This window comes from Ascaphus truei, chromosome 1 (genome assembly GCF_040206685.1).
Source record: "Ascaphus truei isolate aAscTru1 chromosome 1, aAscTru1.hap1, whole genome shotgun sequence".
NCBI lineage: Eukaryota > Metazoa > Chordata > Amphibia > Anura > Ascaphidae > Ascaphus > Ascaphus truei.
Genome location: NC_134483.1, coordinates 357,887,403 through 357,914,752, shown reverse-complemented (window position 1 = coordinate 357,914,752; position 27,350 = coordinate 357,887,403). Strand labels below are relative to the sequence as shown.

The 27,350-nt window shown below is 39.9% G+C and overlaps 1 protein-coding gene across 4 annotated transcripts in view; it reads right to left on the bottom strand.

Annotated features, from left to right (window-relative positions):
- The window catches only part of UNC5C (unc-5 netrin receptor C), a 345,827-nt gene that overhangs the window by 87,755 nt on the left and 230,722 nt on the right, over positions 1-27,350 (bottom strand). For all 4 annotated transcript variants that reach the window (XM_075609721.1, XM_075609751.1, XM_075609741.1 and 1 more), the window contains 2 exons: positions 26,763-26,981; positions 6,108-6,251 (listed from right to left, as the gene is read on the bottom strand). In XM_075609721.1, coding sequence (XP_075465836.1) covers positions 6,108-6,251; positions 26,763-26,981 — 363 coding nt within the window. The remainder of the gene's footprint in view (positions 1-6,107; positions 6,252-26,762; positions 26,982-27,350) is intronic.

Sequence of the window (27,350 nt, the reverse complement as noted above, 5' to 3'; positions counted from 1 at the left end):
AGTTTAAAAACAGCGCTTTCAATAGTTATCGCCATTAGCGCTTATCTATTGAAGCGGCCGCCGCGCGGGAAACTCCGTTTTTAAACGGAGAACAGACCCGCGGCTAGCCCGCTATGCTCCTGGCAAGCTTTAGGATAAAGCTTGCCGGGACAGTACGTGGCAAGTCTAGAACACTGGGAAATGAGCAGCACAAACTGTGTGTTACAATTAATAAATACGTTATAGATAGAAGCAAATAAAAGAAACGCGTTAAGTATCACTGACCGATATTATTAATTTCTACAATACTTGTTTCTCCGTGCTTCGGAAATACTGTAGTTGCTTCAGAAGACTGGACACAACAGCAGCCCCTCGAGATGCCCTTTCCCCTAAATACCATTACTTATATTTTGCACTTCAAGGCAGCATGTCAACCATTTTGGTGCAGTTTAATAATGAATAAAAAAGAAAGATGGATTTATTTGTCTCTCCTCTCATTTGAACCTGCTATTTTGGCTCTACAACTTTCACTTAGAATTTAAAAGCTGTATTTGCTGGAATTGAAAGTGATTTATAATCTGCGGTTGATGTCTGTAAGTAGCTAAACTGGTTGTGATAGGATTTAATTCCACATGCAGATGACACCTACAGTATAAACACAATTTAATTACATACAAAAATGTTTGCCAACTTTTAAACTTTAAAACCTATTGCAAATAGCCGAAATTAGAATACAGTTTCCTTCCCAGACAGAGTACAAGATCCAACTGGCATTCATTTGGAAGTTACTGCTATAACAGTTAAAAAATCTGACTTACTGTAGGGAGTCGAAAGCTCCAGCTGTTTGATCCAGACAGCAAGTATTAATACTGCAGGTGCTGAATTGCACTGAAAGATTATCAGACAACCAATGTAGCTGGCTGCTGCTACATGTCTGATTCATGAGGACCCTCTGACCTGTAACTTGCAACTGAGAATCATTCAGATCACTGTGATGGTAGGAGTAAATATGGCTGCTGTTAATATAGGTTAAGTCTGCCATTACCCCTACCTGTCAGTAATACATTGGTATTGTATTATATGTTATGTATATTTGCATGTCTTTGCTTGTTCCAGCACCTCAGGAATCAGGGGTTAATATATTTGCAGGCGAATTGTTGAAACTTGGTATGCGACCTTCCCTGTATTCTTTTATGTTGCAAATGTTATGTTGCAGTTCTACCCACCAATCAGGGCCTGGGCATGTATGCCGCACCTGGCCCTGTATGTTGCAATATTATGTTTTAAGTGTATAAAAATGTGGGGAGGGAGACCCCTAGCAGACAGAGCCTACAGAGAGTACCAGAGGTGATGCTGCGACAGGGAGAAACTGCAGTGTCCACTCCGGTGCTGGTCTCAGGCATGAAACCAGTCCTGTAGGCACTGGGCAAGAAGAGAGAACAGGGGAAATCTCTGCAAAGGGTTCCTGCAACTAGGAATGTAGAGTATCCCCCAGTTGGGTATGTGTGATGTTTGTGTGTTTTGTATATGTACTCTCAATGTATTACTATAAAACATTTAATAAATAAATACAAATAAAGAGTGTAATAAATGGGGTAATATGGAATTTGAGGTACAGGCTTACATTTATTATATAGAAATTATCATTTCCATTTATCAGAGCAATATAAATGCAGTTCTATAGCACGTAACTTAATTGTGACACTCCCTGGATACAATATTACAAAATGAACAATAATAAAAATTTGCAGGAAATTATGTATATTGTGTTTATACGATAACATGGCCAGTGATCAATAAATCTAGTTTTTGTTAGAGGTACTGTTACATGGAAATGTCTTTTTCATGTATTTTTTTTTTTAATGTTTGCACCAAGTTTGCAGCCCAGAGAGTTTGAATAATGCCCTTAAGGATCTTTAATGATAAAAGGAAAAATGTCCCCGTGGATTGAATAATATTACAAAAACCTTAGGTAGAGATATTGCAGGTCGTTTTTGCATCTGGTCAGATGCACCTCACAAAATGTGTGTATTTTATAATCCTATAACGTTTCTGCATTATTTTGTAGATCAATAGCTTCTTTGTTAGTTATATTCCTCTTTAATTTTTGGTAACACAAAACCTGTACGATTTACAAGCCAGGAGTGCATGTATTACTGGAACATGCAAAAATAAAAAAGTATATCTGGAATTTGTCATGTGTGTAACCTCACAAGCATCTATAAAAAGGGAATGCAACACTTTCAATGTCATAAAGGCAAGCAAAATATTACAAAGCGATATGTTACAGGATCCCCTGACAGTGAAAGGGTTGAGATAACACACATAATAAACACTAAAATCAAAATAGAATTTTCCTTGTCCACAATATGACTTGAAAATATATCCCTTTCCTCATAATTATTAAATAGAATTTCAAATGAGGACAATAAAGCCTCTGTGTGGGTTAAAAATGGCTAGAGAGGTATTTCATGGCATGTGGCTGACCTCCTATTAAATAAATATAAGCATCTTCTGCAGCAGACACATTTTTCACACATTCAAATTACTCCTCGGTTAATTCTATTACATGCTCAATGAACAGAGATCTTCACTACATTTTTTTTTGTTTTAATGGACTATAGTACTGGTTCTCTGGAGGGTGAAATCATTTTTTTTTAATCCTGCACAACAAAATAGCTGGTGATCAGTAAGGGAAAAGAAAAAGTTTTCCTGAGTATGATAGAGCGTGCTAATTATGCCATCACGCTGAAGTACATGAAGCGCAGACTTGTGCCATTATCGGTTGGGAACTGCTGTGAATAGAACTGCCCCGTTTTAGATCAGATTAGTCTTCATTTTTTTGCACTTATTAAAAATGAAGAATAGTTGGCGTTCTACAATAAAGACCCGTTCTGCACAGACTGTATACTAGGAGAAAATAAATGATGTCACCTTCTGCTGGCTACGTAATTGTTTTTGCTAATGAGCAGAAGTTGTGCCGTGTATATCTCTGGATACACAAAAAAAAAAACATTTCTAACTGGTTTATGCAGCATAAAGCATTAAATAACGTGGGAAGTAAATATCCACAGATGTAGCAAAACTTACTGTCCCCACTGCCGAACAAACAAAAGTCTGCAGCGCCAAGGACAGTGTCTGCCACGATGGAGCATATGGGGGGACTCTATGCTTCAGAATGGAACCCCTCGCAGTATTAATGATTCAGTGCAGCGACCTCGCGTGGCAGCAGCAGGGAGGTCACCAAGCTTTGCTGTACATGAGAAAATGGGAGCTGTATAAAATTGGCAGACGAGATGGGACAGGTGGTCCTTATCTGTCATTAACACATAAAGTAACCTACAGTATTTCCAGACACATAATTTTAACAGATTATTTTGTTTGTTGGTTAAACTCTAGTACTACAGGCACTATTTGTAGTCACTATTCAATAACAGGTTCCTTATTTTGCAGCATAATGCCTCCCTTATTTATTTAAATGCAACGTAACATTAAGGATTGTGGTAGAGATAGACAGGATACACTGGTGGCTAAAAACAGCACAAGATTTATCAAAGAATATAATCCCATATTTTTGATGGATTTTTTTCCCCTCTGGAAATATGTGCTTTTTTTTTTTTTTGCATCATTTTGTACTCCAGCTTTGTGGCAGAAACACTTTTTATGCATAAATCCCTTCAGGTCTTCAGCTACCTGCAAGCATTTACACAAAGGTACAGTGTAAATACAAATGACTGTATCCAAAGGGCATTAAAATTAGAATATTAAACTTTCATTCAGAATTAAAAAAACTGAAAATGTATATATTTTAAGATTTCATAAATGGACATATGTTAACGGGACTAAATGGGTATATAAACAAAGTATTTCTTTGTATGTTGCAAAAAAAATAATGAAAAAAGCTTTCAATCTTATGGATACATTTGTTCTCATATATTAAAGCTGTAAAAAAACACAACATTCAAAAAAATCATTCTGAGTTAGTTATAAAAATAAATAAATAAAAGTCAATGAAATGTAGCACCTTTTATTGTTCTGGTGCTGTCTGCACCTACAATGCATTGCAACCTTTTCTTGAACTTGCTAGTAAGATGACCATCTGTTAAGTGTTCACTGGCAAAGTGCCAAAAAACATAAGTAATAAAACACTGCTATGTTATGCAATAAAGCTGCTAAAACAGCAGTTTATCTTGGCCTTAATATTTTATAGCCCAGATAAATCCCCATGTTTATGTGTATTGAATCCATTTTAATTTTTTCTGTACCTTGTTTTCATTGGAAAACTCGATCACAGTGGGGCGACTTTTTGTTTACTTTCTGTAACTTCCTGAAAGTGGTAACAGGGCTGAATGTTATAGGATGAGGGGAGGAGAAATGTGTTTTTAATGCACCTGAAAACAGAAATTGCATTGTAAATGCTTCAAGGGTATTTTTATGGTTTTTCCAACAAAATGTTTATTTTACTTGCAGTGAATCTGCCTCTTGAAATAAACATATAATCATTTGCTAAAGCACTGAACTATACGTTTTAGAAAATGCCTTAGTTAACCAAATAGATGCCGTAGATAGAGCACTTGCACAAGTGAACATTACAGCAGATAGGTTTTTGTAAATAGAAAAGATGTTCCTGAGACGACTTCTGACACACAAAAAGGACAAATATGGCTTTCGAGTCACACAAATAGAAAGCCAGTACATCATCACCCAATGACATTGTGGCTTCTGATTGGCTGCTGTGATGCTGACCTCAGAGTGGTGGTTAAAACTCCAACGTTCTTTGCCCTGAAGAAGGGACGAACCACAGTTCAGGGAAAAAGAGATTGTTCTCTGGGACTGGCAGGTAATTAAAAAAAAAAAACATGAGTAGCACGAACTACTGCTTTAAGGTGTACTATATGTGTATTCATAACATGAATATCTTTGCATTGTATGTCAGGGGTGCACAAAGTTTCCCTCATGCGCCCTTGTCTCCTCTCTCCCCCGGGTCAGGCCCCCCCGCCGCACGGCTCCGGCGTCAAATGATGCCGTTGCCATGGTGACGCGTCGCTGGAACTCAAGGTGAGTTAAGTGCTACAGAGGACTCGCGCGATTCCCGGCATTTATTTTAAATGCCTTCGGGTAAGCACGGGGGCCTCTGTAACAGCTATGCCCCCCAGAAAATCTCACGCCCCAAGCTACCCACTTTGCACACCCCTGCGGTATGTGATAATGTTGGCATCTACTCACTCTGCTTAAAGTAACCGAGTAAGTGGCCAACCAATTCTAAAGGAGTATTGTACAAAGGGATTCCAGGAGCAGAAGACATGTTTAAGAGGATGGATATAAACAGCTGCAAAATGTTCCTCAGAATCCACGAATTGAAAATGAACTAGTATTCTGGCCTCAAAGAAAATATTTGGAATATGATATGTCAACATTGGAAATAAGAAGACCTTCTTTGAAAAGTGGTCAGGATGCTGTGACCAGAAGCAAAAATAAATACATATCTTACAAGGTGTTAGTTTCTAAAACACAAACTTGCTTTGTAGTATAATGCTGTCCACAAGTTATGTACATTGGCATTAAGTACTACACTGTGTGAAGCAACTCATTATACAGCATGCAAACCCCTTTGCACATTGGCAATAAGAGGTCCAAAACTATTCTGGTCCTCTAATTTTAACATAAGCCTACCTTCTAGCAATGCTCAGTATAGAATAAGTTTATGCACGCAAAAACATTATTTACAAAATAAAATCTAGAAATGTTTTGTACTCTGGAGTTCTTGTCAGTACACATTTCCATAGGACCAGAAGATATCAGTTACATGTGAGGGTAGTATAGCACTAGGACCTCTTCTCTTCTCATTGTTGTTGCATTATTCATTTGATTGCTTATAGTTAAGACTTCTAATGAAGCTGTATGTCTATAAGCACTATCCATTTAAAATCTAATAAGGCAAATAATCAACAGTTTGATGATCCCATGAAGTAATTGAAGGCAGAGAAGTTAAGTGTACAATGGTGCGGTCTGGCAGAATTAAGGTGGCAACATCCTAATGATGGTAACAATAGAATGCAGCTATCAAACAGTGAGAGTAATGAAGATAATGGGAAAATGCAAGATTACTCCAGTTTAAAAATACTCACATGCTATCCGAACATATGCCTTTCTGCTTTTGGTGGTGCCTGCGGAGCTCCAGGCCACACATTGGCACCAGTAGTCTTCTGGTCCAAAGAGCTCCTCCACTTGCTGCCGGGAAATCTCAATGCTCACGTCTCGGACAATGAGACCTGCAAACACACAGCCAGTAGAGAGTGATTGTTAATGACATCTTTATAGCTTCTTGAATAAACACTAGCAATACTATAAAATAAAAATCTGCTTCCATTGCAGGTGCCAGTACTATAGTACTTGAACCTGCTAAATTGTATTTAAATGATTAATTGTCATTTATTTGATTCTCCAGAGTAATACAATCTCGGGTCATAAGGCAAAAGACATGCCATGTTTCATGCTACGTTACTGGCACATAATAACACAGAGGGAAAGGATATCTCTGCTAAAAGGGTTTTCATATTGAGTCATTCCACGCACAAATACATATAAATCTTTTTTTAAAGTAATAATAATTTAGTGCATTAATTAAAACGCGAAGTTTATAGGATCCAGGCCATTTGACAAGATACTTTCGTCTTCCTCTGGATACACTTCATTTAGGTAAATGGACAAGATGCAGAGCCTTAAAATTACAGCTGTTATAGCTGAAGATGGGAAAAATCAAAGAGACCTGCATATGTTTGTGAACCTCAGTCAGAATAAATGAAAAGGCGGCCTTTTTGATTCGGTTTCAGTCATGCCTTCAAAAATTACCAAAGGAAATTTAACTGGTGGTGTGGCAACATAACCTACTTTTAGGAAACACGTTGGATCTGTTTTCCAAATGGTTTCGCCTTAGAAAATGAAGATATATCTTTTTTTTAAAAAAGGTATCAACAAGGGATGAAAGGCCCCTTTTACAGTTTGTGATTTAAAGGCGCCAACCTTGGCTAGTGCTACACAGACTAGAAGGTGATATTCATACTATGAATGTCTCAGATTGTGAGGCATTGAGAGCCCTAACAGCAATCAAAAGCCAAGCAAGTCCTTTGATTTCCCCTTTAGCCTCATAGAGGTTTCATTCAGAAGGCAGACGATTAATTGCTGTTGTGCACAGTTGTATACTGCTATTTATGTTGCATGCTGTTTATATCTAAAGTGTGGTTCAAAACAAGCCACTGAAGCATGTAATATATTTAAGATTTCTGGTGGGAACTCGTTTTAATGAGATGCATTGCTCTATTACCTCCTCGTGTAATTATTCATTATACTTTATCTACAAATAATGAGCCGTTTCGGTAAAAATATCAAAAATAATGATGTAAAATTAATAACATTTACTATAGATGAAAAAAAAAGTACACAAACATCTCCTGGAGTCTCTCCTGTACCTCGCAAATAGAATCCAAGACAACTTGTTGTCTATTCCAATGATACGCAATGGAGGAAAGTACAAATATAAATTAGACCAGCATATGTGTTTAACCTGCTAACCTCTCTAACAGCGAGCATGGGAAACAAGCATTTCCAGCATGCTATGGGAATGTTTTAATAATGAGGGTAACAACCAAGTTCAGAGCCGTTTGGAGGTTTGGGAGTTGAGGTACTTAAAAATCCGAGTTACATTAGTAGCAGTCGAATGCACAGTCACCTTGCATTAGAGATTTACATAAAAGTAGAAAACTCCGAAATGTTGATAGGAATAGGATAAACCTTGCATTGTGTATCTTATCCTTAATGCAGCAGTGCCAACTTTTCAAACACTTTGATTTGGCTTAGTTCTTACTGTGGTCCCTAAATAAAAAAAGCACCCTTAAAAGAAAATGATTTTGTAGGATGCCATAATATAATCTAAGCAAGATATTAGGCGAAGTAGGTAGCAGCCAGGCAGAATACAGGTGAGTTTAACCTCTGCAACTCATTAAATACCAGAGAATGATTTTCCAAGGTTAAGATCAGCAAAACATTGCTAAACACTTGGCAACTGACTGAGTAGCTGGCATAGCCACTTTAAAACTGTCCAGGTCATTAAGATGTAATACAAGCAAAGTTAAAACACAGTCCAGCCCAATACTAATGCCTTTGTGCCTGTGAAGGTCCTGTAAAAGCTGTATTTTTTCTTTTACACAGAAAACATTTAGTTACAGACAGAAACCGTGTAAGCTTCTTATAACTTTGGTAATTGCAGGTTTAAGGGCAAAGACCATATAATGATTATATGTAACAAAGAGGCCGTCCACACTTTTTTAAAGTGTTACCTGAACAGGGAGTCTCCCAGAGCTGGTCCGTGGTTCCCTGAAGCCCCAGGAATCCCTATTTTACAACATACTTTATTGCAATACACTGAGTCAGTCACAGAGAGCTTCCCAACTGGAGCCATTTTACGTTTTCAATTCGCCTAAATTGAATATTTCCTGATCCTGTGCTGGTATTAAGGAAGAAGCTATGCTACTCATTGGGTGCCCCCCATTCAAGCCATATACAAAAAAAAATGTATTTTTATTTTTAAAGAGCATAGTTTATATCGTTAAACACAGAATATTCATGACCTTGGAGCCTGCGAGGAAGTTCCCCCTCCCTCCCCGCTTGCACATTACCATAAAGTTACATATAAATAAATAACCACACAACGAAGGTATGGAGGTATAAAGGTTGCAGCTTTTATGTAACCCGATACGTGCCAACCCTGTCAGTGTGCTGAAACCCCGGGTACAGGCTGATGGTACCCAAATCATGGGCGCAAGACCCACCACTCACCGGCCCAGCCATTTAGTGAGTATGGGCCCAAGGGAATCACACACAAATGAGCCCTGCCCACTCTCTATCCCCAGCCACCACAGCGCTTTTCCATACCACAGAGTCCCCGTCTGGCAAGGTTAAATCACACTTACCCCCCAACAGCAGCTGTGATAAAGGCAAGAACACACCTTGAAATGCCCACCTCGAACATGTTAGACATCAAAGTCTTTCCTTCATTATTTTCTCTCTCTTTTTTTTTTAAAGAAACATCAAATACAAACATCAACAGTATAACCATACAAGAGTAATGGTATCACCACATAACAACTGACTGTTTTCCAACCCCTGCCCAGAATTAAAAAAACTCCAACCAATAGACACCAGTGTTTGAAAGAAGATATGGGCTAGTGCTAATGGCACTATGTTGAAGTACCAACTTTGAACAAGGTGCAATATTCTCTAAATATTGGATAGGTCACTTTGAAGCTTATGCTGTATCTGCCAAGATCCACCCTTTCCTCTGTCAATCTACTGCTAAAGTTCTAATGCATGCCCTTATCTTCTCCTGTTTGGCTTATTGTAACATACTGCTAACCGGACTCCCTGACTTGCAACTTCTGCTTTCCAATCTATCCAAAATTCTGCTGCTAGAATAATTTCATTTTCTCACAGAACAATCTCTGCTCGTCTCCTCTTTAAATCCCTCTCCCGGCCTTGCATCACCTACAAAGTTCTCCTTCTTACCTTCAAGGTTCTCCACTCAACTGCTCCTTCCTATATATCAGCTTTGATCTCTCGGTCTGTCTGTGTTTGTCTCCTGAGCTCTACCCATAACTGTTTCTGTTGAAACCCTTCCACTTCTACTGTTCTCCATCGCCTTAAAACCTTTTCCCCCTCACTTTCCCATAGCTGTAGAATTCCCTCACACTTGGTATCCACCAAGCACATTCTCTCCCTTCCTTTTAAAGGAAGCATTTCAATAGCATAGACCAGGGGTGTTCAAAGTGGGGGGCTGTAAGATTTTTAGGGGGACGCAGCGGTTGCAGAGGCCTTGCGCTCTTCCCCAAGACATTTAAATGAATTGCCTGGGTATTGCGTCAGGCCTCTGCAATGTCTCCTACCTGGTCTTCGGCGACACATCGCCATGGCAATGCAGCATCAAATGATGAAGTGGGGACACAGGACCCCACGGCGTTATAAACGCCGAACACAAGCAAAGAGGAGGGCACGCGATCTGGTAAGGAGAGCAGGCAGGGGTGCGCAGGGGGGAAAGTTTGTGCACCCCTGGCCATAGAATCATTGCTACTAATCCACACCCGTGCTTACCAACCATCATGACCAAGCATTGCCATATACTGCACTTACTCCCTCTCTGTAAGTCTCCCATTTAGATTGTAAGCTTTCTGGAGCAGGGATTTCCTTTCTTGATTTTGTTTGTTGAATTCTAATGGCCTGTGTTATATTGTTTCTTTTTTGTCAAGCGCTTAGTACACTGGGTGCTATACAAATAAAGCTGTGAATATATACATACACCCGTGCAAGCAGCCGTTCAGGCCGTTTTCAGCAAAAATAACCCGCAGTCTCTGTGCTTCGTGTATCCTCAAACTAGTGTTTAGCTGTTTGCGGCAGAGATTCATTATGCCAGTATAATTCTACTTATCCTGACAGTGCTATATAAAAACGTTAAAATGTTCCCTGGTAGGGTTTCAAAATATATTTTCTTTTAGTTCAACAAATCATTGTCATACTTAAATAGCTAATGATGTAGCATACATTTTTTTTTGCACATTATCACAAACTGTTTTCTATCATTATTAATTGCATACACTATAACAGACTGTACATTTGTTTAGGAGAGGAAAGAGGAGAAACAAGGAAATTAGGGAAGACTCACAAAGTACCTATAAGTGATATAAGAAGTTTAATCAATAAAAAGTTAACTTGAATGGCAGCTAACACCTACTGAGCTCTGATTTTCCGTATCGAAGCTTAATGAATCCCACCCCCACATAGACCCCAATTCAATTTACAGCAAAGCTGCGTCGCAATGTCAGAGAAACCCGAGAGTTAAATGGACAAGCGGCTTCACAACATATTGAAAATGGCCAAGGAGGCAGAGAAAAAATTATTTTGAGTTTATCTTGTACATTTTTCATATATTATGGTATTGAACACAAGCTCAGTCTGTAGTTTACTTATTGACTTATCCCCATATTCTTAACCCCACACCACAAGTAGTTAATTCACTTAACTTCAGAATCTGACAATTCCACCAGCAGAGAATTTCATAACGGAGATCCATCCAACAAAATCAAACAAATCAGTTCCCAAAACCAGCATTCGCTGGTAAAATTAATTTACTTTGCTGTATCCATGTCCTTAACCTCTGAATACCCAGAAAACAAACAAATGATGGGACACAGATTGCTCTTTGGAATTTCAGGGAGCTGTTATTGGATAAACAATAATTGGGAGCTAACTGTACAATCCTGGACCTAATCCCTCTACATAAATAATACACCAGCACCACATCAGAGAATTGAACAAATGTCATGTCACAGTTTTCTTAACCAGTTCAAAAAGTACCCAAGCGTCTGAAAACATTTTATGAGTGGCATTGCCGTAGCCAGTAATTAATCCACGATAATACCGTGCAAGTCGCCACGCACACGGGCACACTATCAGCTACTCTCAGAGAGCTATTAAATCAAAAGAGTTCTGACTGTAAGTCTGCCGATTGAGCATCTGTCTATGTACATCTCCACAATACTAATAGACTGATACAATATAGATTCATACTCTTGCATACACCGGCCTCTCCTACAGTGAATGGTCAACGGCGCCTATTTATATAATCCTTTCACTGGCCCAAGGGCCTGTAAAGCAATGTGGTTAAAGATTTAACATAAACTGAGATATATAATTCAACAATCTCCTTCCTGTTCCAAACTCTAAAGGCTCTGTATCATGAGATGCAATTTGTGCCATCCAAATTAAAGCTTATAGGGACATTTTGAACAAGCAAATCTTAGCAGTAACATAGTTGTCATCTATTTTGCCCTGTGCTCATCACCTTCTGAGGAGGAGTGAAGGAGAAGGTGCCCGCTACATATATTATACCTAGAATTTTATCAACTCCTTTGTAATAATATTCCCTTGTAAGAACATTCTTCACCAATTTCTTACATTAAAAAAAATCACCAAGTCTAATTTGACCAAAACCTATTAATTGCTGTCAATGTTACATGACTTCTTATGAAGCAGACACACGTCCATGGGAACATTCTGTCGGTATGAGGTTCACACCATACTTGTAGGTATCTCTATAGCATTTTGCATTATATCCAGGTCACTGTGTTTGTTTGTAATACTGACAACAATTTAAAAGACCGACAAACCCCTTTTACACTCTTAACAGGCACGGTTTTGATAACAGACATGATACATAGGCATGGTAAAAAAAGAAAAATAAAGGCGCAAATAAAAAATAATAGGCTGGATAATAGCTGCCAGAGGTTCAGGCTTTGTATAAAACTGCAGTAGAAGGCTCACAAAGAAAATCTGTGCACTTTTTATTTCTGGTTCAGAGGATTTACATGCTTTTTCTAATGATCTGGGCTGTCAGCACTCAGTAATGCTTCCCAGTCTCCAGATTAGTACTCATGCAAAATTGAAGCACTTTCGAGGCAGCTAGAAGCTGCAGATGAATCTCAATGTGCAGGAAAGGGTGTAATGGTTCTTCTGTTAGAGGAAGCTGAAAAAATCACGGGGGGGGGGGGGGGAGAAACACAACTAAACTTCAGCCATCTTTACAGGATGTGAAATTACATGGATCATAGACTCAGAAGAAATGACTAATAGAAAATAACGTTAGGTCTGCCTTATTTTTCTCTGTATGGTCAAATCTCTGTTCTAAAGTGGATCTTTGCTATGCAGCCTGGCAGAAAAAGAAATCTAGGTTTTGCAGTTTGATAATGTGCCTCACAAGTCACAGCCAGTATATGCGCAGTGCACAGTGCATTTTTGGCTTATCAGCAATGTGACACAAGAGGTCACTAGGGAGCTCTTTCCAATAACTTGTTTCGCTGGGTTGGCCCTTGATGTAACATGAAAAGTAAAATGAATAAAGTCCCTTTTGTTTCCATTCGGCATTCAGGAATTACAATCTGCCACAGACTGCGAATCTTGGCATACGCAATAAAATATTTCCAAAGCTTTTTTTTTTGTCCAAGATGCTGTCAAAGAAAATATCACTTTGACAAGGATTTCAAGTGCTCTGCCAAAGTACATATAAGAGCTCACCTCACGCCGAGCAAAGGTTTATTTTTTTTCAAGCCGAGGAACTGACAATAACTATAGAAATGGATTTATATAAACTAAGGTAACTCCATTGTATTTATACAGTAGCTAAGGATCACATACTCTTCACACTACTGCACAAATGGGTATTTTTATATTTATTTTTGTGAATGCGCACAAATGTGTTTGTGTGTGAACATACATACATACATACATACATACATCCATACATACATCCATCCATACATACATACATACATATATATATAGCAAATAAAAATAGCACTTGTGAGCACATTCACATGTCTTAGGCCTCAATTATACCAGATCCGGCTGAGCAGCAGTGCGATCCAGTGACGTCACACTCACGCTGCCACCAGGGAGCCGGTGGAGAAGACAGGAGATGAGGCAAAGAGGCGTGGCCGTGAGCGGTTCACTCTCATTGGGTGGAACCGCTCACGTGATGCGGCCGTCGCCAGCCAAGAACAAATCTGAGGATCGCGCCAGGAGACATCCGCCCTGCAGTTCCACGCGGCGCGCACGCCGCAACAGGTATGAGCGCTTCTATTGGTTTTTTTTAATGTTGTCTAAGTGCGTCGCGCCACCGCACGTGAATTTTGGTATAATCACGGCCTTAGACAGGTCTACAACCCTGCTTTTCGCCATTATCACCTAGCATACTGTGCTTTTACTGCAGCAAGGCATTCTGGGAAATGACATGCAAATGAGCACACAGTGTCACCGTTTGACTTAAATTCATTTTTACATGGGACCCTTATAAGCCTATGCTCAGAGCAGTACACAGCTTGCAGCACAGCCTGGGTTTTGATGCAAAGCCAGTAAACCTACTCACAGACAGCTATTTCGACCTTTTGGGTCTCATCAGTGTGAGGCTGGTTGTACTAGCTTTGCAGTTTTAAGGCTGGGTTGGTTTCACCACATTTAGATAAGTTATGGTGGACGAAAAAGGTGACTTAAAACCCTTCACTGTAAAGCATATAGCAAATAAATATAGCACTTGTGAGCACTTTTACATGTCTTAGACAGATCTACAACCCTGCCCTTCACCGTTATCACCTAGCATACAGTGCTTCCACTGCAAGGGATTCTGGGAAATGACATGCAAATGAGAACAGTGCACATATGTATATACACACATATACAAACACAGACATACGCACTATTTGTTTAATGTTAAACATTAATCAGGGTGGCAGCACATGACACATTTAGAAAAGAGATTTCCTTTAGCTGCAGCCTGGACCCAGTGAAGCTGTCATTATGCCATAGAAGCAGATTCCACAACTGTGACATACAAACCCTGCACTTTTGGCAGGACAACACAGGTTAATTTTTGTTGACTACATCATTTTGCCCCAGTTGTGAAAAAAAATGTGTATGTAAACATCCCAAGATAAGAATGACAGGTGGTAGCACACGTACAAAGGACCGTAGAGATATAAAGAAGTCGCCTCTTTTCGTGCCTCCATAGAGTACTTCAGCTAAGTGCTGATTGATGGGGATACTCTGGGCCATTGCTTTTCTAGTTGTGCTCTAATCCCTATTATTTTAGTACACAATACTGACTAATGCCTTCTCCTACAAACCATTAGCTTCCAAAACTAAGAAGGCCATTCTTTCTAACACTTTTACAGTGAATGAAGTGCACTCAGTGGTACTGGTTACCACTGATTTTTTTGTTTTGTTTTTTCATTTTAAACCTTTAATTACTCATTCTTTTTTAAAGAAAATATCTTAAAGAGGGCCTCTTCTTTGTTATTGTATAAATATACCAGATATATCCCTTCTAGGACCAACGAGTACTAATGGCAATGACACATATAGGTATTTAAAAAAATATTATTTGTAAAAACAGCAAACTGAAACTTGGGAGAGGTTTAATTTTCATGGGCTACTTTTTGTATAATATGTGTGTGCTCAATACGAATCTATAGCCCCCTCTCTCCAGGAACATCTGTCTTGGTTCGGCATTGGAGGGGTCCCACCCCAGCAGTCCAACCCGGAAGTTAGACACAACTATTGCTCTTGGACACCTGGGAGGTCCCCTTTCCACTGTTGGGTTTAGCCTGATGGACCCCATACAAAGGGCTGCAGACAGATTTACTGGGACCCAGGACTAGAGTTATGACTGGGGCCCAGCGGCAATGAGAGGACCGGCAGCCAGGCAAAGAAGTTGGATCCGGCCAGAGACCGTGTCCAATTTCCAACGTCCCGCTCTCCCCCCCTGTTGGCAGCCATGCCCATACACCTTGCTCCACAGGAAGGGCCCATGAGATGATAGAGGGGGAGGGGGACTCCGAGAACAAGGAGGGAAGGGGACTCCGAGAACAAGGAGGGAAGTGGACTCCGAGAACACAGAGGGAAGGGGACTCCGAGAACAAGGAGGGAAGGGGACTCCGAGAACAAGGAGGGAAGGGGACTCCGAGAACAAGGAGGGAAGGGGACTCAGAGAACAAGGAGGGAAGGGGACTCCGAGAACAAGGAAGGAAGGGGACTCCAAGAACAAGGAAGGAAGGGGACTCCGCGAACAAGAGAAGAGGGAAGGGTGCGCAGAGAAGGTAGGGCGAAGTCTGAGAGAAAGGGGATCCCTCTCATTTTCATGTACAGTGGCGGCCGCCTTTAACCTCCTGCGGCCGCCACCGCGGTCTTTTTAAAAGCGCGGGCAGATGCGGCGTTTTTTCTGCTGTTTTCCCACACCGCGGGCGCCATTAGCGCTTGTCTGATGATGCAGCCGCCGCGCGGGAAACTCCGTTACAAACGGAGAACATCCCCGCATTTTTACGGGTAAGCAGGAGGATTAAAGGGGCCGCAACAGTAGGTCAAAGAAGAAACCTGTGAGTATTCAAAAGCTATGTACAGTACACTATCATTTATTATACCGTGTAGGAAGAACTGTAAAATATATCAGTACTTACACATTTACACTTCTCTAGGACAATATGGCTACTAAAACGTACCAATCATGTAAATAATATCAAGGAATAATTCTAATAACTAATTCCCAAGAGGAGGATGCAGTGTTCATACACATGGAATGCAAAAAATTGAAATCATCCTGCCCAGAACTGTAAACATTATTGTGTAGTTTAGTCCAAGAAAGCTGGATTAAGAACATTAATGTGCTATTAAGAGGAATTAGGCCTGGGTGAAGATGATCAAAATCCACTAAGTCTCTCGGGGTGGTCTAAATGTAAAACTTTTATCCTACTGCAAAAATACAGTCATTGTATTTCTTTTTTATTTAACCTGGGGTTTTTTTTGTGCATGTTCAGCAAGTTTATGTACTTCTCTGTTTAAAATTCAACACTAATGAGGGCTAGAAATGACAATGCTAGGGAAAAGAATGAGCTATACCTCAGAAATAGCATCCCATAAATCTAAATCAAACTAACGGTATACAGATTTCCACTCTAATTATCTTCCTGTTTTGCAACAGCAATGTTTAATATCTAAAACACTAACGGTTCCCTGATTTAGGTCCAGCAGGTACTTTCAATTCACAACACTACTACACAGAAAGCATTGTGCATTTGAACTGCGTGTGTAAATAGATGAGCTGAAACATGACTGCTAGATTCCCTGACATCATTTAAAAACAGCCGTCCCACCCAAATCCCAATAAAACACAGACACCTTATTTGGGGATATAAACAGCAACAGCATTTACACACATAACATTGCCAACTCCATAATACACACAAACCAATTTCCATCATAAGTGCCAGCCACTGAACCGAAAGCCACGTGGGCATGTGAAACCATAATCATCAAAGGTTAGCCGCGCAACCCATGCAGCAAAGCTGCAGATGTTGTGGCTACCATCCCCTTTAGGGGCAAAACATCTTTCCATCTTCTATTACATGCCTTGACTGGCAAGGACTCTCCCCCCACACTCCGCATACATAATATAAATAACAGTCAAAACATACAGAACACCTACAAGCTCATATTGAACCCCCAAAATACCCACAACATATATATAAGAGCGCACTCCCTCCCACATTTAAATGGTTAAAAGCTCACTCCATGGCATCTCCCACTCTCAGGGGAACTTGTTTGCTTGCAGGATGGTTGTGACATCTCTAATACAGAGTGCTTTTCCTGGTAATGTACAGGTTAATAAAAGCTTCAATCAGCTTTAGAACTTTGCAACTAATATTGACAGATTTACTATAAATCATTCTTCCTGTTATTACACAGGTTATTAAGAATTTATATTAGCATTAGGGACCCCTGAAATGTGGTCTGCCGTGCCGTTGGCTCAGGGGCTTACAACAATTTTGGCCAAAAATGTCAAACTAAAAGACCATTTTACTTAATAGATATTTATACATATATATTTAGGCACTGTACTGTGTATGAGTTTCACTGGATGTTCTAAAACTGAGCTCTGTCTGTGTTTTATGTTCTGTCTCTGGTTTTAAACACTTATGTAATCAACACACACACAGCAATATAACCAACCAAATGACTTTACTAGCATGAACGGGGTTTGCGTGGTTCTTACATATCAACAGGTGTCCCTCCCTAGAGGAGACACTCTCTACTGCGTCTCGCAGTACGCTAACTTCCCTCCTTCACCGGGTGATCCCACCCCGTGTCCAGTTCCCCCAGTCCAATATATCCACCACCCTCAAGTGAGATACTGAGCCTATATGTGTGACTGCGCAGCCACTGTGTCCTGAATAAGTGGTGATATCGTTGGTGCACTTGTGGTTTACCTGCCGGGCACTCCAGTACCCGGGCCTGCAAGGGTCTTCACAAAGGATCAATGGGGCCGAGGTGATGTCAGCAGTAGGCGTCCGGGGCGATCCCACCCAGACGCGCGGCAGCATGTTAGCAGGGTCTGAGTCCAGACCTCCTGCTGAATAGGCAATGTCTCTGTTAGCGATCACGTACACACTAAGGGAACCGGAACCGGAACCTGTCTAGGGCCAGTCCCTAGCTCTGCTCCACACTACTGGGGCTCAGGGCCTAACTGGGCCTGGGGTATAAGGCCTAGGTAGGGGCTGACTACCTCCCTACACCGGAGCTCCATCTCCTGCCTCCTCCCGCTAGCTCTGACCAACGTGCACGCCCTTCAGCCCCTTTTTTCCCCGTTCCTCATGCCATATTGGTTCTCGCGCGTTACGGGGTTTCACGGGGTTGCTGGGACTTGTAGTTCCCTGGGCACCCTCCCTATCAGAGCTCTCCTCCTTCGCAGGCTTTCGCAACTACTGCACCGACACACTTTATTCGAGCAAATACCCAGTATGTACCTGGCAGATACCTGGAATGCGCCGCTCCTCACCTCTGACAAGCCCCGTTGCGTTTGCCTTCCCAGCCCGGGTTCATGCCTGGCTGACGGGCGGCTGATCTGTTAAATGATAATGATTAGGATTTAATAGGCTGCAATGCTTCGCGTGTCTACCAGATGGCATAAATTCGTGAATTGTAATGCAGTATATATATATATATATATAAAAGCTTCAATCAGACTTAGAACTTTGCAACTCATATTGACAGATTTATTATAAATCATTCTTCCTGGCAATGCACAGGTTATTAAGAATCTATATTAGTGTTAGGGACCCCTGGAAATGTGGTCTGCCGTGCAGTGGCTCAGGGGTTTACAACAATTTGGCCAAAATGTTAAACTAAAAGACCATTTTATTTATTAGTTATTTATACATGTATATTTAGGCACTGTACCGTATATAAGTTTTTCTGGATGTGCACTGAGCTCTGTGTTTTATGTTATGTCTCTGGTTTTAAATAAATGACAGTCAACCAATATTTTACAATAACATACTTTGTTTTTCAAATTAGGGAGGGAAACTTTGTTACCGCCCCTAGCTCCCGGCCACATCCCACTTGATTCCTTTGAATCATAACAACCCTTGGCTGCCATAAAACCCCTGATCTTTCTGGACTCGTCACTGCAGTCATGTGACCTATTCCCTATTATTCCATGGGCCTTTGCTAACAAAGCGAGTCCACATGAGACTTCAGAGATGTCTGCTAGTAATTGGACCGAGCGGAGATACAAATCCCAGGAAAGCCCTCTGCAAAATATTCTATGATTTACCAAGGAGTCAGCAATCTGCTATATATTTGCAATGGATTAAAAAAAAAAAAAAAGCCTGATTATAGAGATATATACATTATACATATATATATATATATATATATAGATTATACAGAGCACATAAACAACCTGCCCTAATAAAAAGATTCAAAAGGTCTGTGTGACTGCTATACCTTGTAGTATACTTCATACAAAAAGAATGGATGCATGCTCATTTTTATTAACATACAGAGCATCATATATCAAAGTGTCAGGGCTGCAGGGAAAAAATGAGAAACCATCTCTGTACACTCTGACAATTTAAGTGGGGCATAAGATTATATTATAATGAGCTAGAATTTTTTTAATGATACTACTGTCAGTATTTCAGGTATATATATATGTGTGTCTGTGTGTGTGTGTATGTATATATATATATATATATATATATATATATATATATATATATGACATACACAAAAATGAATATCGCATCTACAACCAAAGAATAAATGCAATGTCTAAACCTTATAATTAACAGTAAAATAACTGAACAAATAACAAAAAAAATATCTGCTAGGCGGTGCTAGAGGAATAAATTAGATGTAGAAATACAGAAAAAGAAACCTCTAAAAAGCACTCAGACAAATTATGCAAAATAATAATAGTAATTTATTAAATCAAAATAAGATGAAAAACAAAAAAACTGCTAGTTGAAACCCTGCCTCACTGAACAAAATAAATGTAAATAGGACAAAAGAAAAAAACCCTTAAACTACCATTAAAAAAAACCCCCATAATATGATCAAAACCTCAGAATATGTAACCACTATGGGGACAAAGTACCCATAGTGATCCACAACCGGCCGGTTGTATAAAGGAGATAATGAACAAAAAAAGAAACCAATAAAGGAAAATAAATTATAAACCTCTAAAGAAAATAAATAAACAAAAATGGTAGAAGGTAATAGGCATACTATGCTAGTGTACAGGGCACTATAGTAGGAAGACCTATAAGCATGAGACTATAAATATAGTACATGGCAGCAACAAATATTAATAGAAAGGTACTTCAGTGACCCAAAACAGAAGTATCACAGATGACATATAGTGGAGAGAGACCCATATAGATGAAAGCAGTATAATGACTGCAAATGGTAATAGTATATGAAGATACTCAGCTCCTATATGACTGTGGTGACTGAAAAGTTCTGGATACACGTAGCCACGATCACAAAAAGTTACATCAAGGGGTATTCACAGCAAATAAAATGTCCAAATAGAGTGCCAGCAGGCAGGGCCAGCAGCATGAAAGTCGCACCAACGCGTTTCGCCCGCTAAGGCTTCTTCTAGGGTGGTACTAGGGCCATGGAGCATGTCTGGTTAAATAGGGCACTGCTTAATGACTATTTTGCGCCAAAATTGTCCCACACACATGCGTAGTAGAAGGATTATGGCTGCCGTGCCTGAATTTCACAAATACATTATCAGGTTCCAGTAGGTGGCGCTGTGGGGTTGTAGATACTGCTTCCATAGCAGAGAGTAATCTCCATACTAATATTGATGAAGTGTCATCATAATCACGCGATAGCGGGGACCCCAATTCGCATTCCCCGGTCACGTGACGCGGGAGTTTTAAAAGTGCAGGGGATACCGGCACCCCATAAAGGGTCTTGTATCTCCTGAAGTATGGGGTCCCCAAGGCTGAAACCAATGCGGTTCAGCTCAGGAAACCCCCTGCACATCTACACTAGTATTAAAACTAGTATAAAAACACCATTACCAATAAATAATAATTCATTACCGTAGCGGATAGCAGCTATGTAATGAAGCTGCATTAAAGTACATTTTAATAATAGTGTGCGGGATCAGGGGGTCTCCTGAGCTTAACCACATTGATTAATGGCTCAGGGACCCCCTGCTTCCCGAGTTACAGGCCCCGGTATGGGGCATTGGAGGCCAGTGTCGGCGCCATCTTTATGGCTCTTTTATTGCACCTGTATGTATGTATGTAAACTATAGATGGACATACATACAGGTATAATAAAAACTTATTTTCATAATGTTTGCTTGCCTTGTTTTCATGTTTTTTTTAATTGGAATTTGCTGCTTTGTGTAAAAATGTGTTTGTAATGTACATGTTATTTTTTCTAAGGTTATTTTAAAGGCTGTTTGCAATAGATTATTTATTTGGCTTATTTTTGGAAGTTAGATTTAGTCACATGGTGGTTACTTCGACAGATTATTTTTCAGAATGGTTTGTTTTTAGGATTTGAACTGTGTAATTGATTTTGATTGTAATTGACTTGAGATTGGATTAATTAATTGATGGTAATTTAAATCTGTTGATTTGTTTTGTTTGTATTTAATGATTGGTTTGTACAGTATCTTGTTTGGAATAGTTTATTTGATTTTGACCATTGCTTGACAAAGTATACATGATGCACAGATTAATTGTATCATGTACACATTGTCAAATTGAGTTTTTTTATTAGCATTTCTTAGTTATTGATTTGGCTTGGTGCTGTTTGGAGATATTTGTATTTCGCCATGTACATCCTTAACCATTTATTTGTATATTGGTTCATCATGCATATATATATTATAATATATTATAATATGTGTGTATGTTATAATATGTGTGTGTGTATATATATATATATATATATATATATATATATATATATATATATATATATATATATATATATATATATATATATATATACATATAATATATATATATATATATATATATATATATATATATATATATATACACACATACATACATACATACATACACGATGAAGCCACTGTACACATAAATGGGTGAAGGGTGGGTATCGGGTCAGGGTGGCTTAACCCCTTAATGACTGTAGCGGTTAATAACCGCTAAGGTGATTAAGGGGTATGGGGACATTAGATTGGCTCTTTTTATTCTTGTGTATATTTTTCAGCACTGGAGGGCATGGACGGTGATGACGATGAGGATGGCCTTCACTGTGGGTGCCGGACAAGGGTGAGTACAAAATGTATTTATTTTATTTATTGTGATTAATGTATATTTAATGGGCAAATGCATTATTATCCATATGTGGATAATAGTAATTTTGCCCATTACTGTAGTGTGTATGTGTTAGGGGGGGGGTATTTTTTTTATAGTATTGTTTATTTTTGGGGGGCACAACATTGGTACCGCAGGCCCGCGGATGCCTGCGGGGACCCCGGACACCCCCACGGACACCCCCGGACCACCAGGGACCCCCGTTGGGTCAGCCGGGGACATCCGTGGACCTGTTGTATGAATGGTGTGCCTGCAAAAAGAATTTTTTTCTAAGTCCAGCTCCTTTTGCGCCTGCCTTTAGCAGGCACGTTTTTTAAGGCCGATTCACTTAGTGCTGCTTAGTGAATCTCTTGTACTGGCAAAAAGCAGCGCAATAGCCTGATCGTGCGCATTTTGCGCCGAGGGCTGAAAAAAGCCCTTTAAGAGCGATAAAGCGCAGTTATCACTGCTTAGTAAGTCGCACTACAGCCTTATCGGGCTTAAAGGGTACTTTGTGCTCTTAAAGCCACTTAACGGAGCTTAGTGAATCGGTCCCACGGTCTTGTGTTAGCTTTGTATTTTAGTTAAAATATAGAAAAAGGCATGAAACTTTCTATTCCACTTTCACACCTTTATGTGGTCATGGCAAAAAATGAGACTAGCAGAGTCCGAGCACAGTACAGTGTTTGCAATGCAGCGAACAGCTTACAAGTAACTGGAAAGGTCACTTTGCAAGACTCAAAGTGATTAAAGAAAAAAAATCATATTGGAGCCATGTTTTAATGTATTTACATCCGACGTCTGTATCCGTAAAAGCATGAAGTAATTACCACATCGGCATCCTCCAGGTATCGTATTCCTGTAGTACGGGACACGCTACCTGTATCAAATTAAGTGACTCAAGCATTTAGGTCTGCATCCAATACTGCTTACCACAAAGTGCCAGGTTTCAACTTAGCCATGCTTATAGCACTTATGCCCTTCAAGGCTGTGGGAAAGCACTTTTAAAAGCATTTGCAAAGCAACAATTCTGCCTAGAAATGTCTTTTTCCAATTGATTATTTTTACAATATTTGTAAAATATTCGATGCTGGACCGATCAGACATTCTCTGGTTCCCGAGATACCAGGCTTAATGTTCCCTCCTGGGGATATGACCAAAACATCTTGGCATGTCAACAGCTGCAGCTTCCTATTGGTCAATGCCAGGGGCCATGTTGTTTCCCCCATGAAAAGCACTAACACTTAAAATAGCGCGTTTTAGCTGAGGAATCCCCGCCCCGGTTCCAACTATGTAAACAAAATAGTACTTTAGCAGCGATATTGCTTTATGTCATACAGCAGTGAATCAATTAGTGGGGTTTTCTCTAAATACAACTTGTTCATATTTTCACTATTCTATAAAGATTTATTTTTCCATGATGAGCAGCAGCGGACTTCCGAATAATACTGTTACCTGGCACGTTTTCCTACAGTCAGCACTTGGATAGAAGGGTTTTGATGGCTATCCACCACAGATGGCAATTATTCCTATACCTAAAACGGGCCACATTTCTCGTTCTTTTGCTTGCTTTTTCCTGCCACTATCTGATTCCTTGATCATGAGTCCGTATCAATATGTTCCATGAGCCATCTAGCACTAATGAAATGTATGGGAAAACCTACTAACAGGGTTTCATTTACAGGTAGAAATTACAAGCATCAAAATAACATATCTGGAAAACGGTTTCATATTTTTCAGGCTGGCTTACAAATGGTTAAGCGTTTGTCAGGTACTGAAAAAGGTTCAAAAGTACTGGTATTGGTTTATAAAATGCACAAGTGCCAACTAAGGAGCAGAGATGATTGTAACCATGAACGAGAAAAATGAAAAGCAGCGCATCGGGGATTAGTTAAAATGCAACATTATTTAATAAAAAAAAATATCAATTCACTTACAGTATAATAAAAAGGAATGTGCAAATTGTGACAGTCCAGACAGTAATACAACTTCCTTATGTAATCCTCCGTGCTCGGCTTCCTAGGGAGGTTACATCGGTGTGGTGTGTATACATTGGCTCAGGGTGCTGACATTCAGGCGGCTGGGCAATGAGGTAGCACGGTTGTTATATAATGGGTGCCAGGAACTTTTATAGTACAACTGTCATTTATTCTGTCGCCCAAACACAGGGACCTTCATATATATCTTGACACGTTGTACATGGTTTTCATTCAAAGACATACACAAATACTTTTCTTCCATCAGTGCCCACTCTTAACACTTGATTGGAGGTACGCTGACTTAGTTCCTTGGGTAGTTGTGGGACCCGGCCACCCTTGTTTCTCCAGAACCCCTTAAGTAGCGATCCGACTATTGCTATGATACTGATGGGTCTCCTATTGCTCAAACCACGACCTGTTTTTGGGAACTGATACTTTTGCACAGACTGATGAGGAATGTTAATGCTGATCCATGGTTAGAGCGGAGCAGCAGGTACCCGAGAGCCCTCTTTCCTGATCCCCTCTATGACATGCCGTATTCCATTTACTAAAACTGTACAGGACTCAATTCCATCTTTAGGGGCTCCTTACTTAAGGGCTAGTGTTTCTATCTACAACATAAACAGGGGGGGGGGAGCTGGTCTCTGCTATTAATTTACTAACATTAATTATCTACACTCCCCGAGGCTCCACTCCTCTGGACCTCCGGGAACCCCATCCTTAACATAGTCCACAGGATGTAGCCAAATACAGGACAAATCCCTCCAGTCATACAATACAGACACAGCCCAGATTTTACAGTTTTCTTGCAGATCAAGTCTACTCAGCAGGTGATCAAACTCTCCCTGGGTCCTCAACAATGGTCCTAATCCCATCACAGTGTCCAGGCCTACAGTACCAAACTCTGATATGATTACAGCTCATTTTGCAAGAGAGAGTAAACCCCCTACAGGTCCCTACCAACTTTTACAATAACATGTACATACATAAATAACTACATCATATCATTGACTGGAAAGGGTAATAACTGGCTGAACTATTTAAAATCAGCCAAATCTACCCCTACCATCACAGGAGGTTCACCCTTAATACTTTTTTTAAAAAGATTTCTTCACAACATTTTACTGTAGGGGCCTGTTTTCCCCTTTCTAGTTTCTTCCCTGCTCACTGATATATATATATATATATTTTTTTTTTTTGGTTCCTAAAAAAGGATTCCAAAACCTAAATTAATATTGCCGCTTAGACCCTCTGAGAAGATTAACCCCATTCAGTGCAGAAGGGTCCTGCCACCTCCCTGGCCACGGACCCTCCGGCACATCCTGATCAAGTGACCCGCTCTTCAGATCGATCATGTGTCCTTTCTGGGCTTCAGCCATCAGACCGGTTGGGGAGGGGATGCTATGCCCCCTTCAGTGAAGTGCGCAATCGGTGCTCTCATGTACAGCTACTAAAAAGGCAAAAAGCCAATGATGTACAGTGTATGTCACAAGAGCCCCAGGGATGGCACTTTTCATGACGTGCGTCATTAAGATATTGTACTGGTTAAAATAAGAAATTTGTCTTAAGCTCGTATGTACTGTAGTCTGCATGAAAAACAACAATGCTGCCTGGTGGAGTGGAGAATGTGAGAATAAACAGCAGGCATTTCTATGCAAACACTTTACTGCAGGCTTGGCTTTGGACCTTTCTAAATATAAATGAAAATAAAATCCAAAACAGCTTAGAATAATAGAAAATAAAAATGAGGGTGGAAAATGGCTTTTAAGAACATTATATTGAGCTCCCCTTTGGAATACGTCATATTGAGAGAAATTGCACCTTTAAACAGGGATAGTAAAAAAAAAAAGAAAAAAGATCATGTTCCATCTGTACAGCACATTTTTTGCATACATGAGACCACCTTCCTCAGAAGTGAGTCTTCCTATTTGGAATAGAACTCCCAGAAATAGGAAAATGGAAGCTTACCGTTTACCAAAGCCCATGAGTAATCTGCAGGCTGTACTCCATAACCTTGTACCAGCCAATTAAGAGAAACCAAAAGTACAGGACTGGACCATGCCTAAAATATTTAGCAAATCAAACGTAAAACCTTGTTTCTTATAAAGAGTATCACACTGGGACTCCTTAATCAAAACATGTTAAAGAAAAACTTCCATTTGGATAGGACTTTTCCTTAAAAATATTCAGGGTGCTTTAAACTTTGACACATTTCCCCTTCCTCTGAAAGGTTCAATATGTTATAAAGTGCAGCATGATAAAGCTCACGTCCTTATTGGAGGAACTATCACATGGAAGCTCCTATTTGAGTCAATAGGCTTATCCGTGCAATGGTGACCCAGTTCGGCACTCTCGCAGTTTAATAAATAATCCTCTTAAAGCCAGGATGGCCAACTCCTGTCCTCAAGGACCACCAACAGGTCAGGTATTAGGGATATCCCTTCTTCGACTGAGCCACTTGTGCTGAAGCAGGGATATCCTTAAAACCTGACCTGTTTGCGGCCGTTGAGGACTGGAGTTGGCCATCCCTGCCTTAATGTGTCAGATCTAGAGAGAATAAAAGCATCACACATACCTGAGGTTTCATCTACTCTTTCTTCCACTACATGGTCCTTCTGATGAACCCATTCACTATTGCACTTGAAGTAGATTTGTGTAGCGGGACTGGCTTTGCAGTACAAGTTTACCGGTTTGTTTTTCACAATGTAAGCTTCTTCTGGCTCAATGAGGAAATGGGGCAACGGCTCCGGAGGATCAGAAGGGAATGTTTCCGGGAGTTCATGAAAGAAATCATCTGTAATAAAGAAGAGACACAAAACAATATTAACCAATTGACGTGTTTTTCTTTTAGATGCTCTTGCGTATCCAGCTTTGTTGACTGAATATTAAACCTCACTCAAGGATGATGGTTTAAGTGGTTTTACAAAACTAGTGGTGCTGTACCTTATTTCAAGAAATCCTAAACCTGTGGGAAATTATGACCAAAGTCCTTTGACCTTATTGTTACACAATATTGACACTATAAATATAGAAAGAGACAACTTTTCTTAAATCATTTCCCTTTCTTGTAATAAGAAATTGGATACATAACTGTGTAAACACAACAACTAGTGGTAGCCTGGGTTTGTAAATAAACCATCACACCAACATTACCATTAAACTT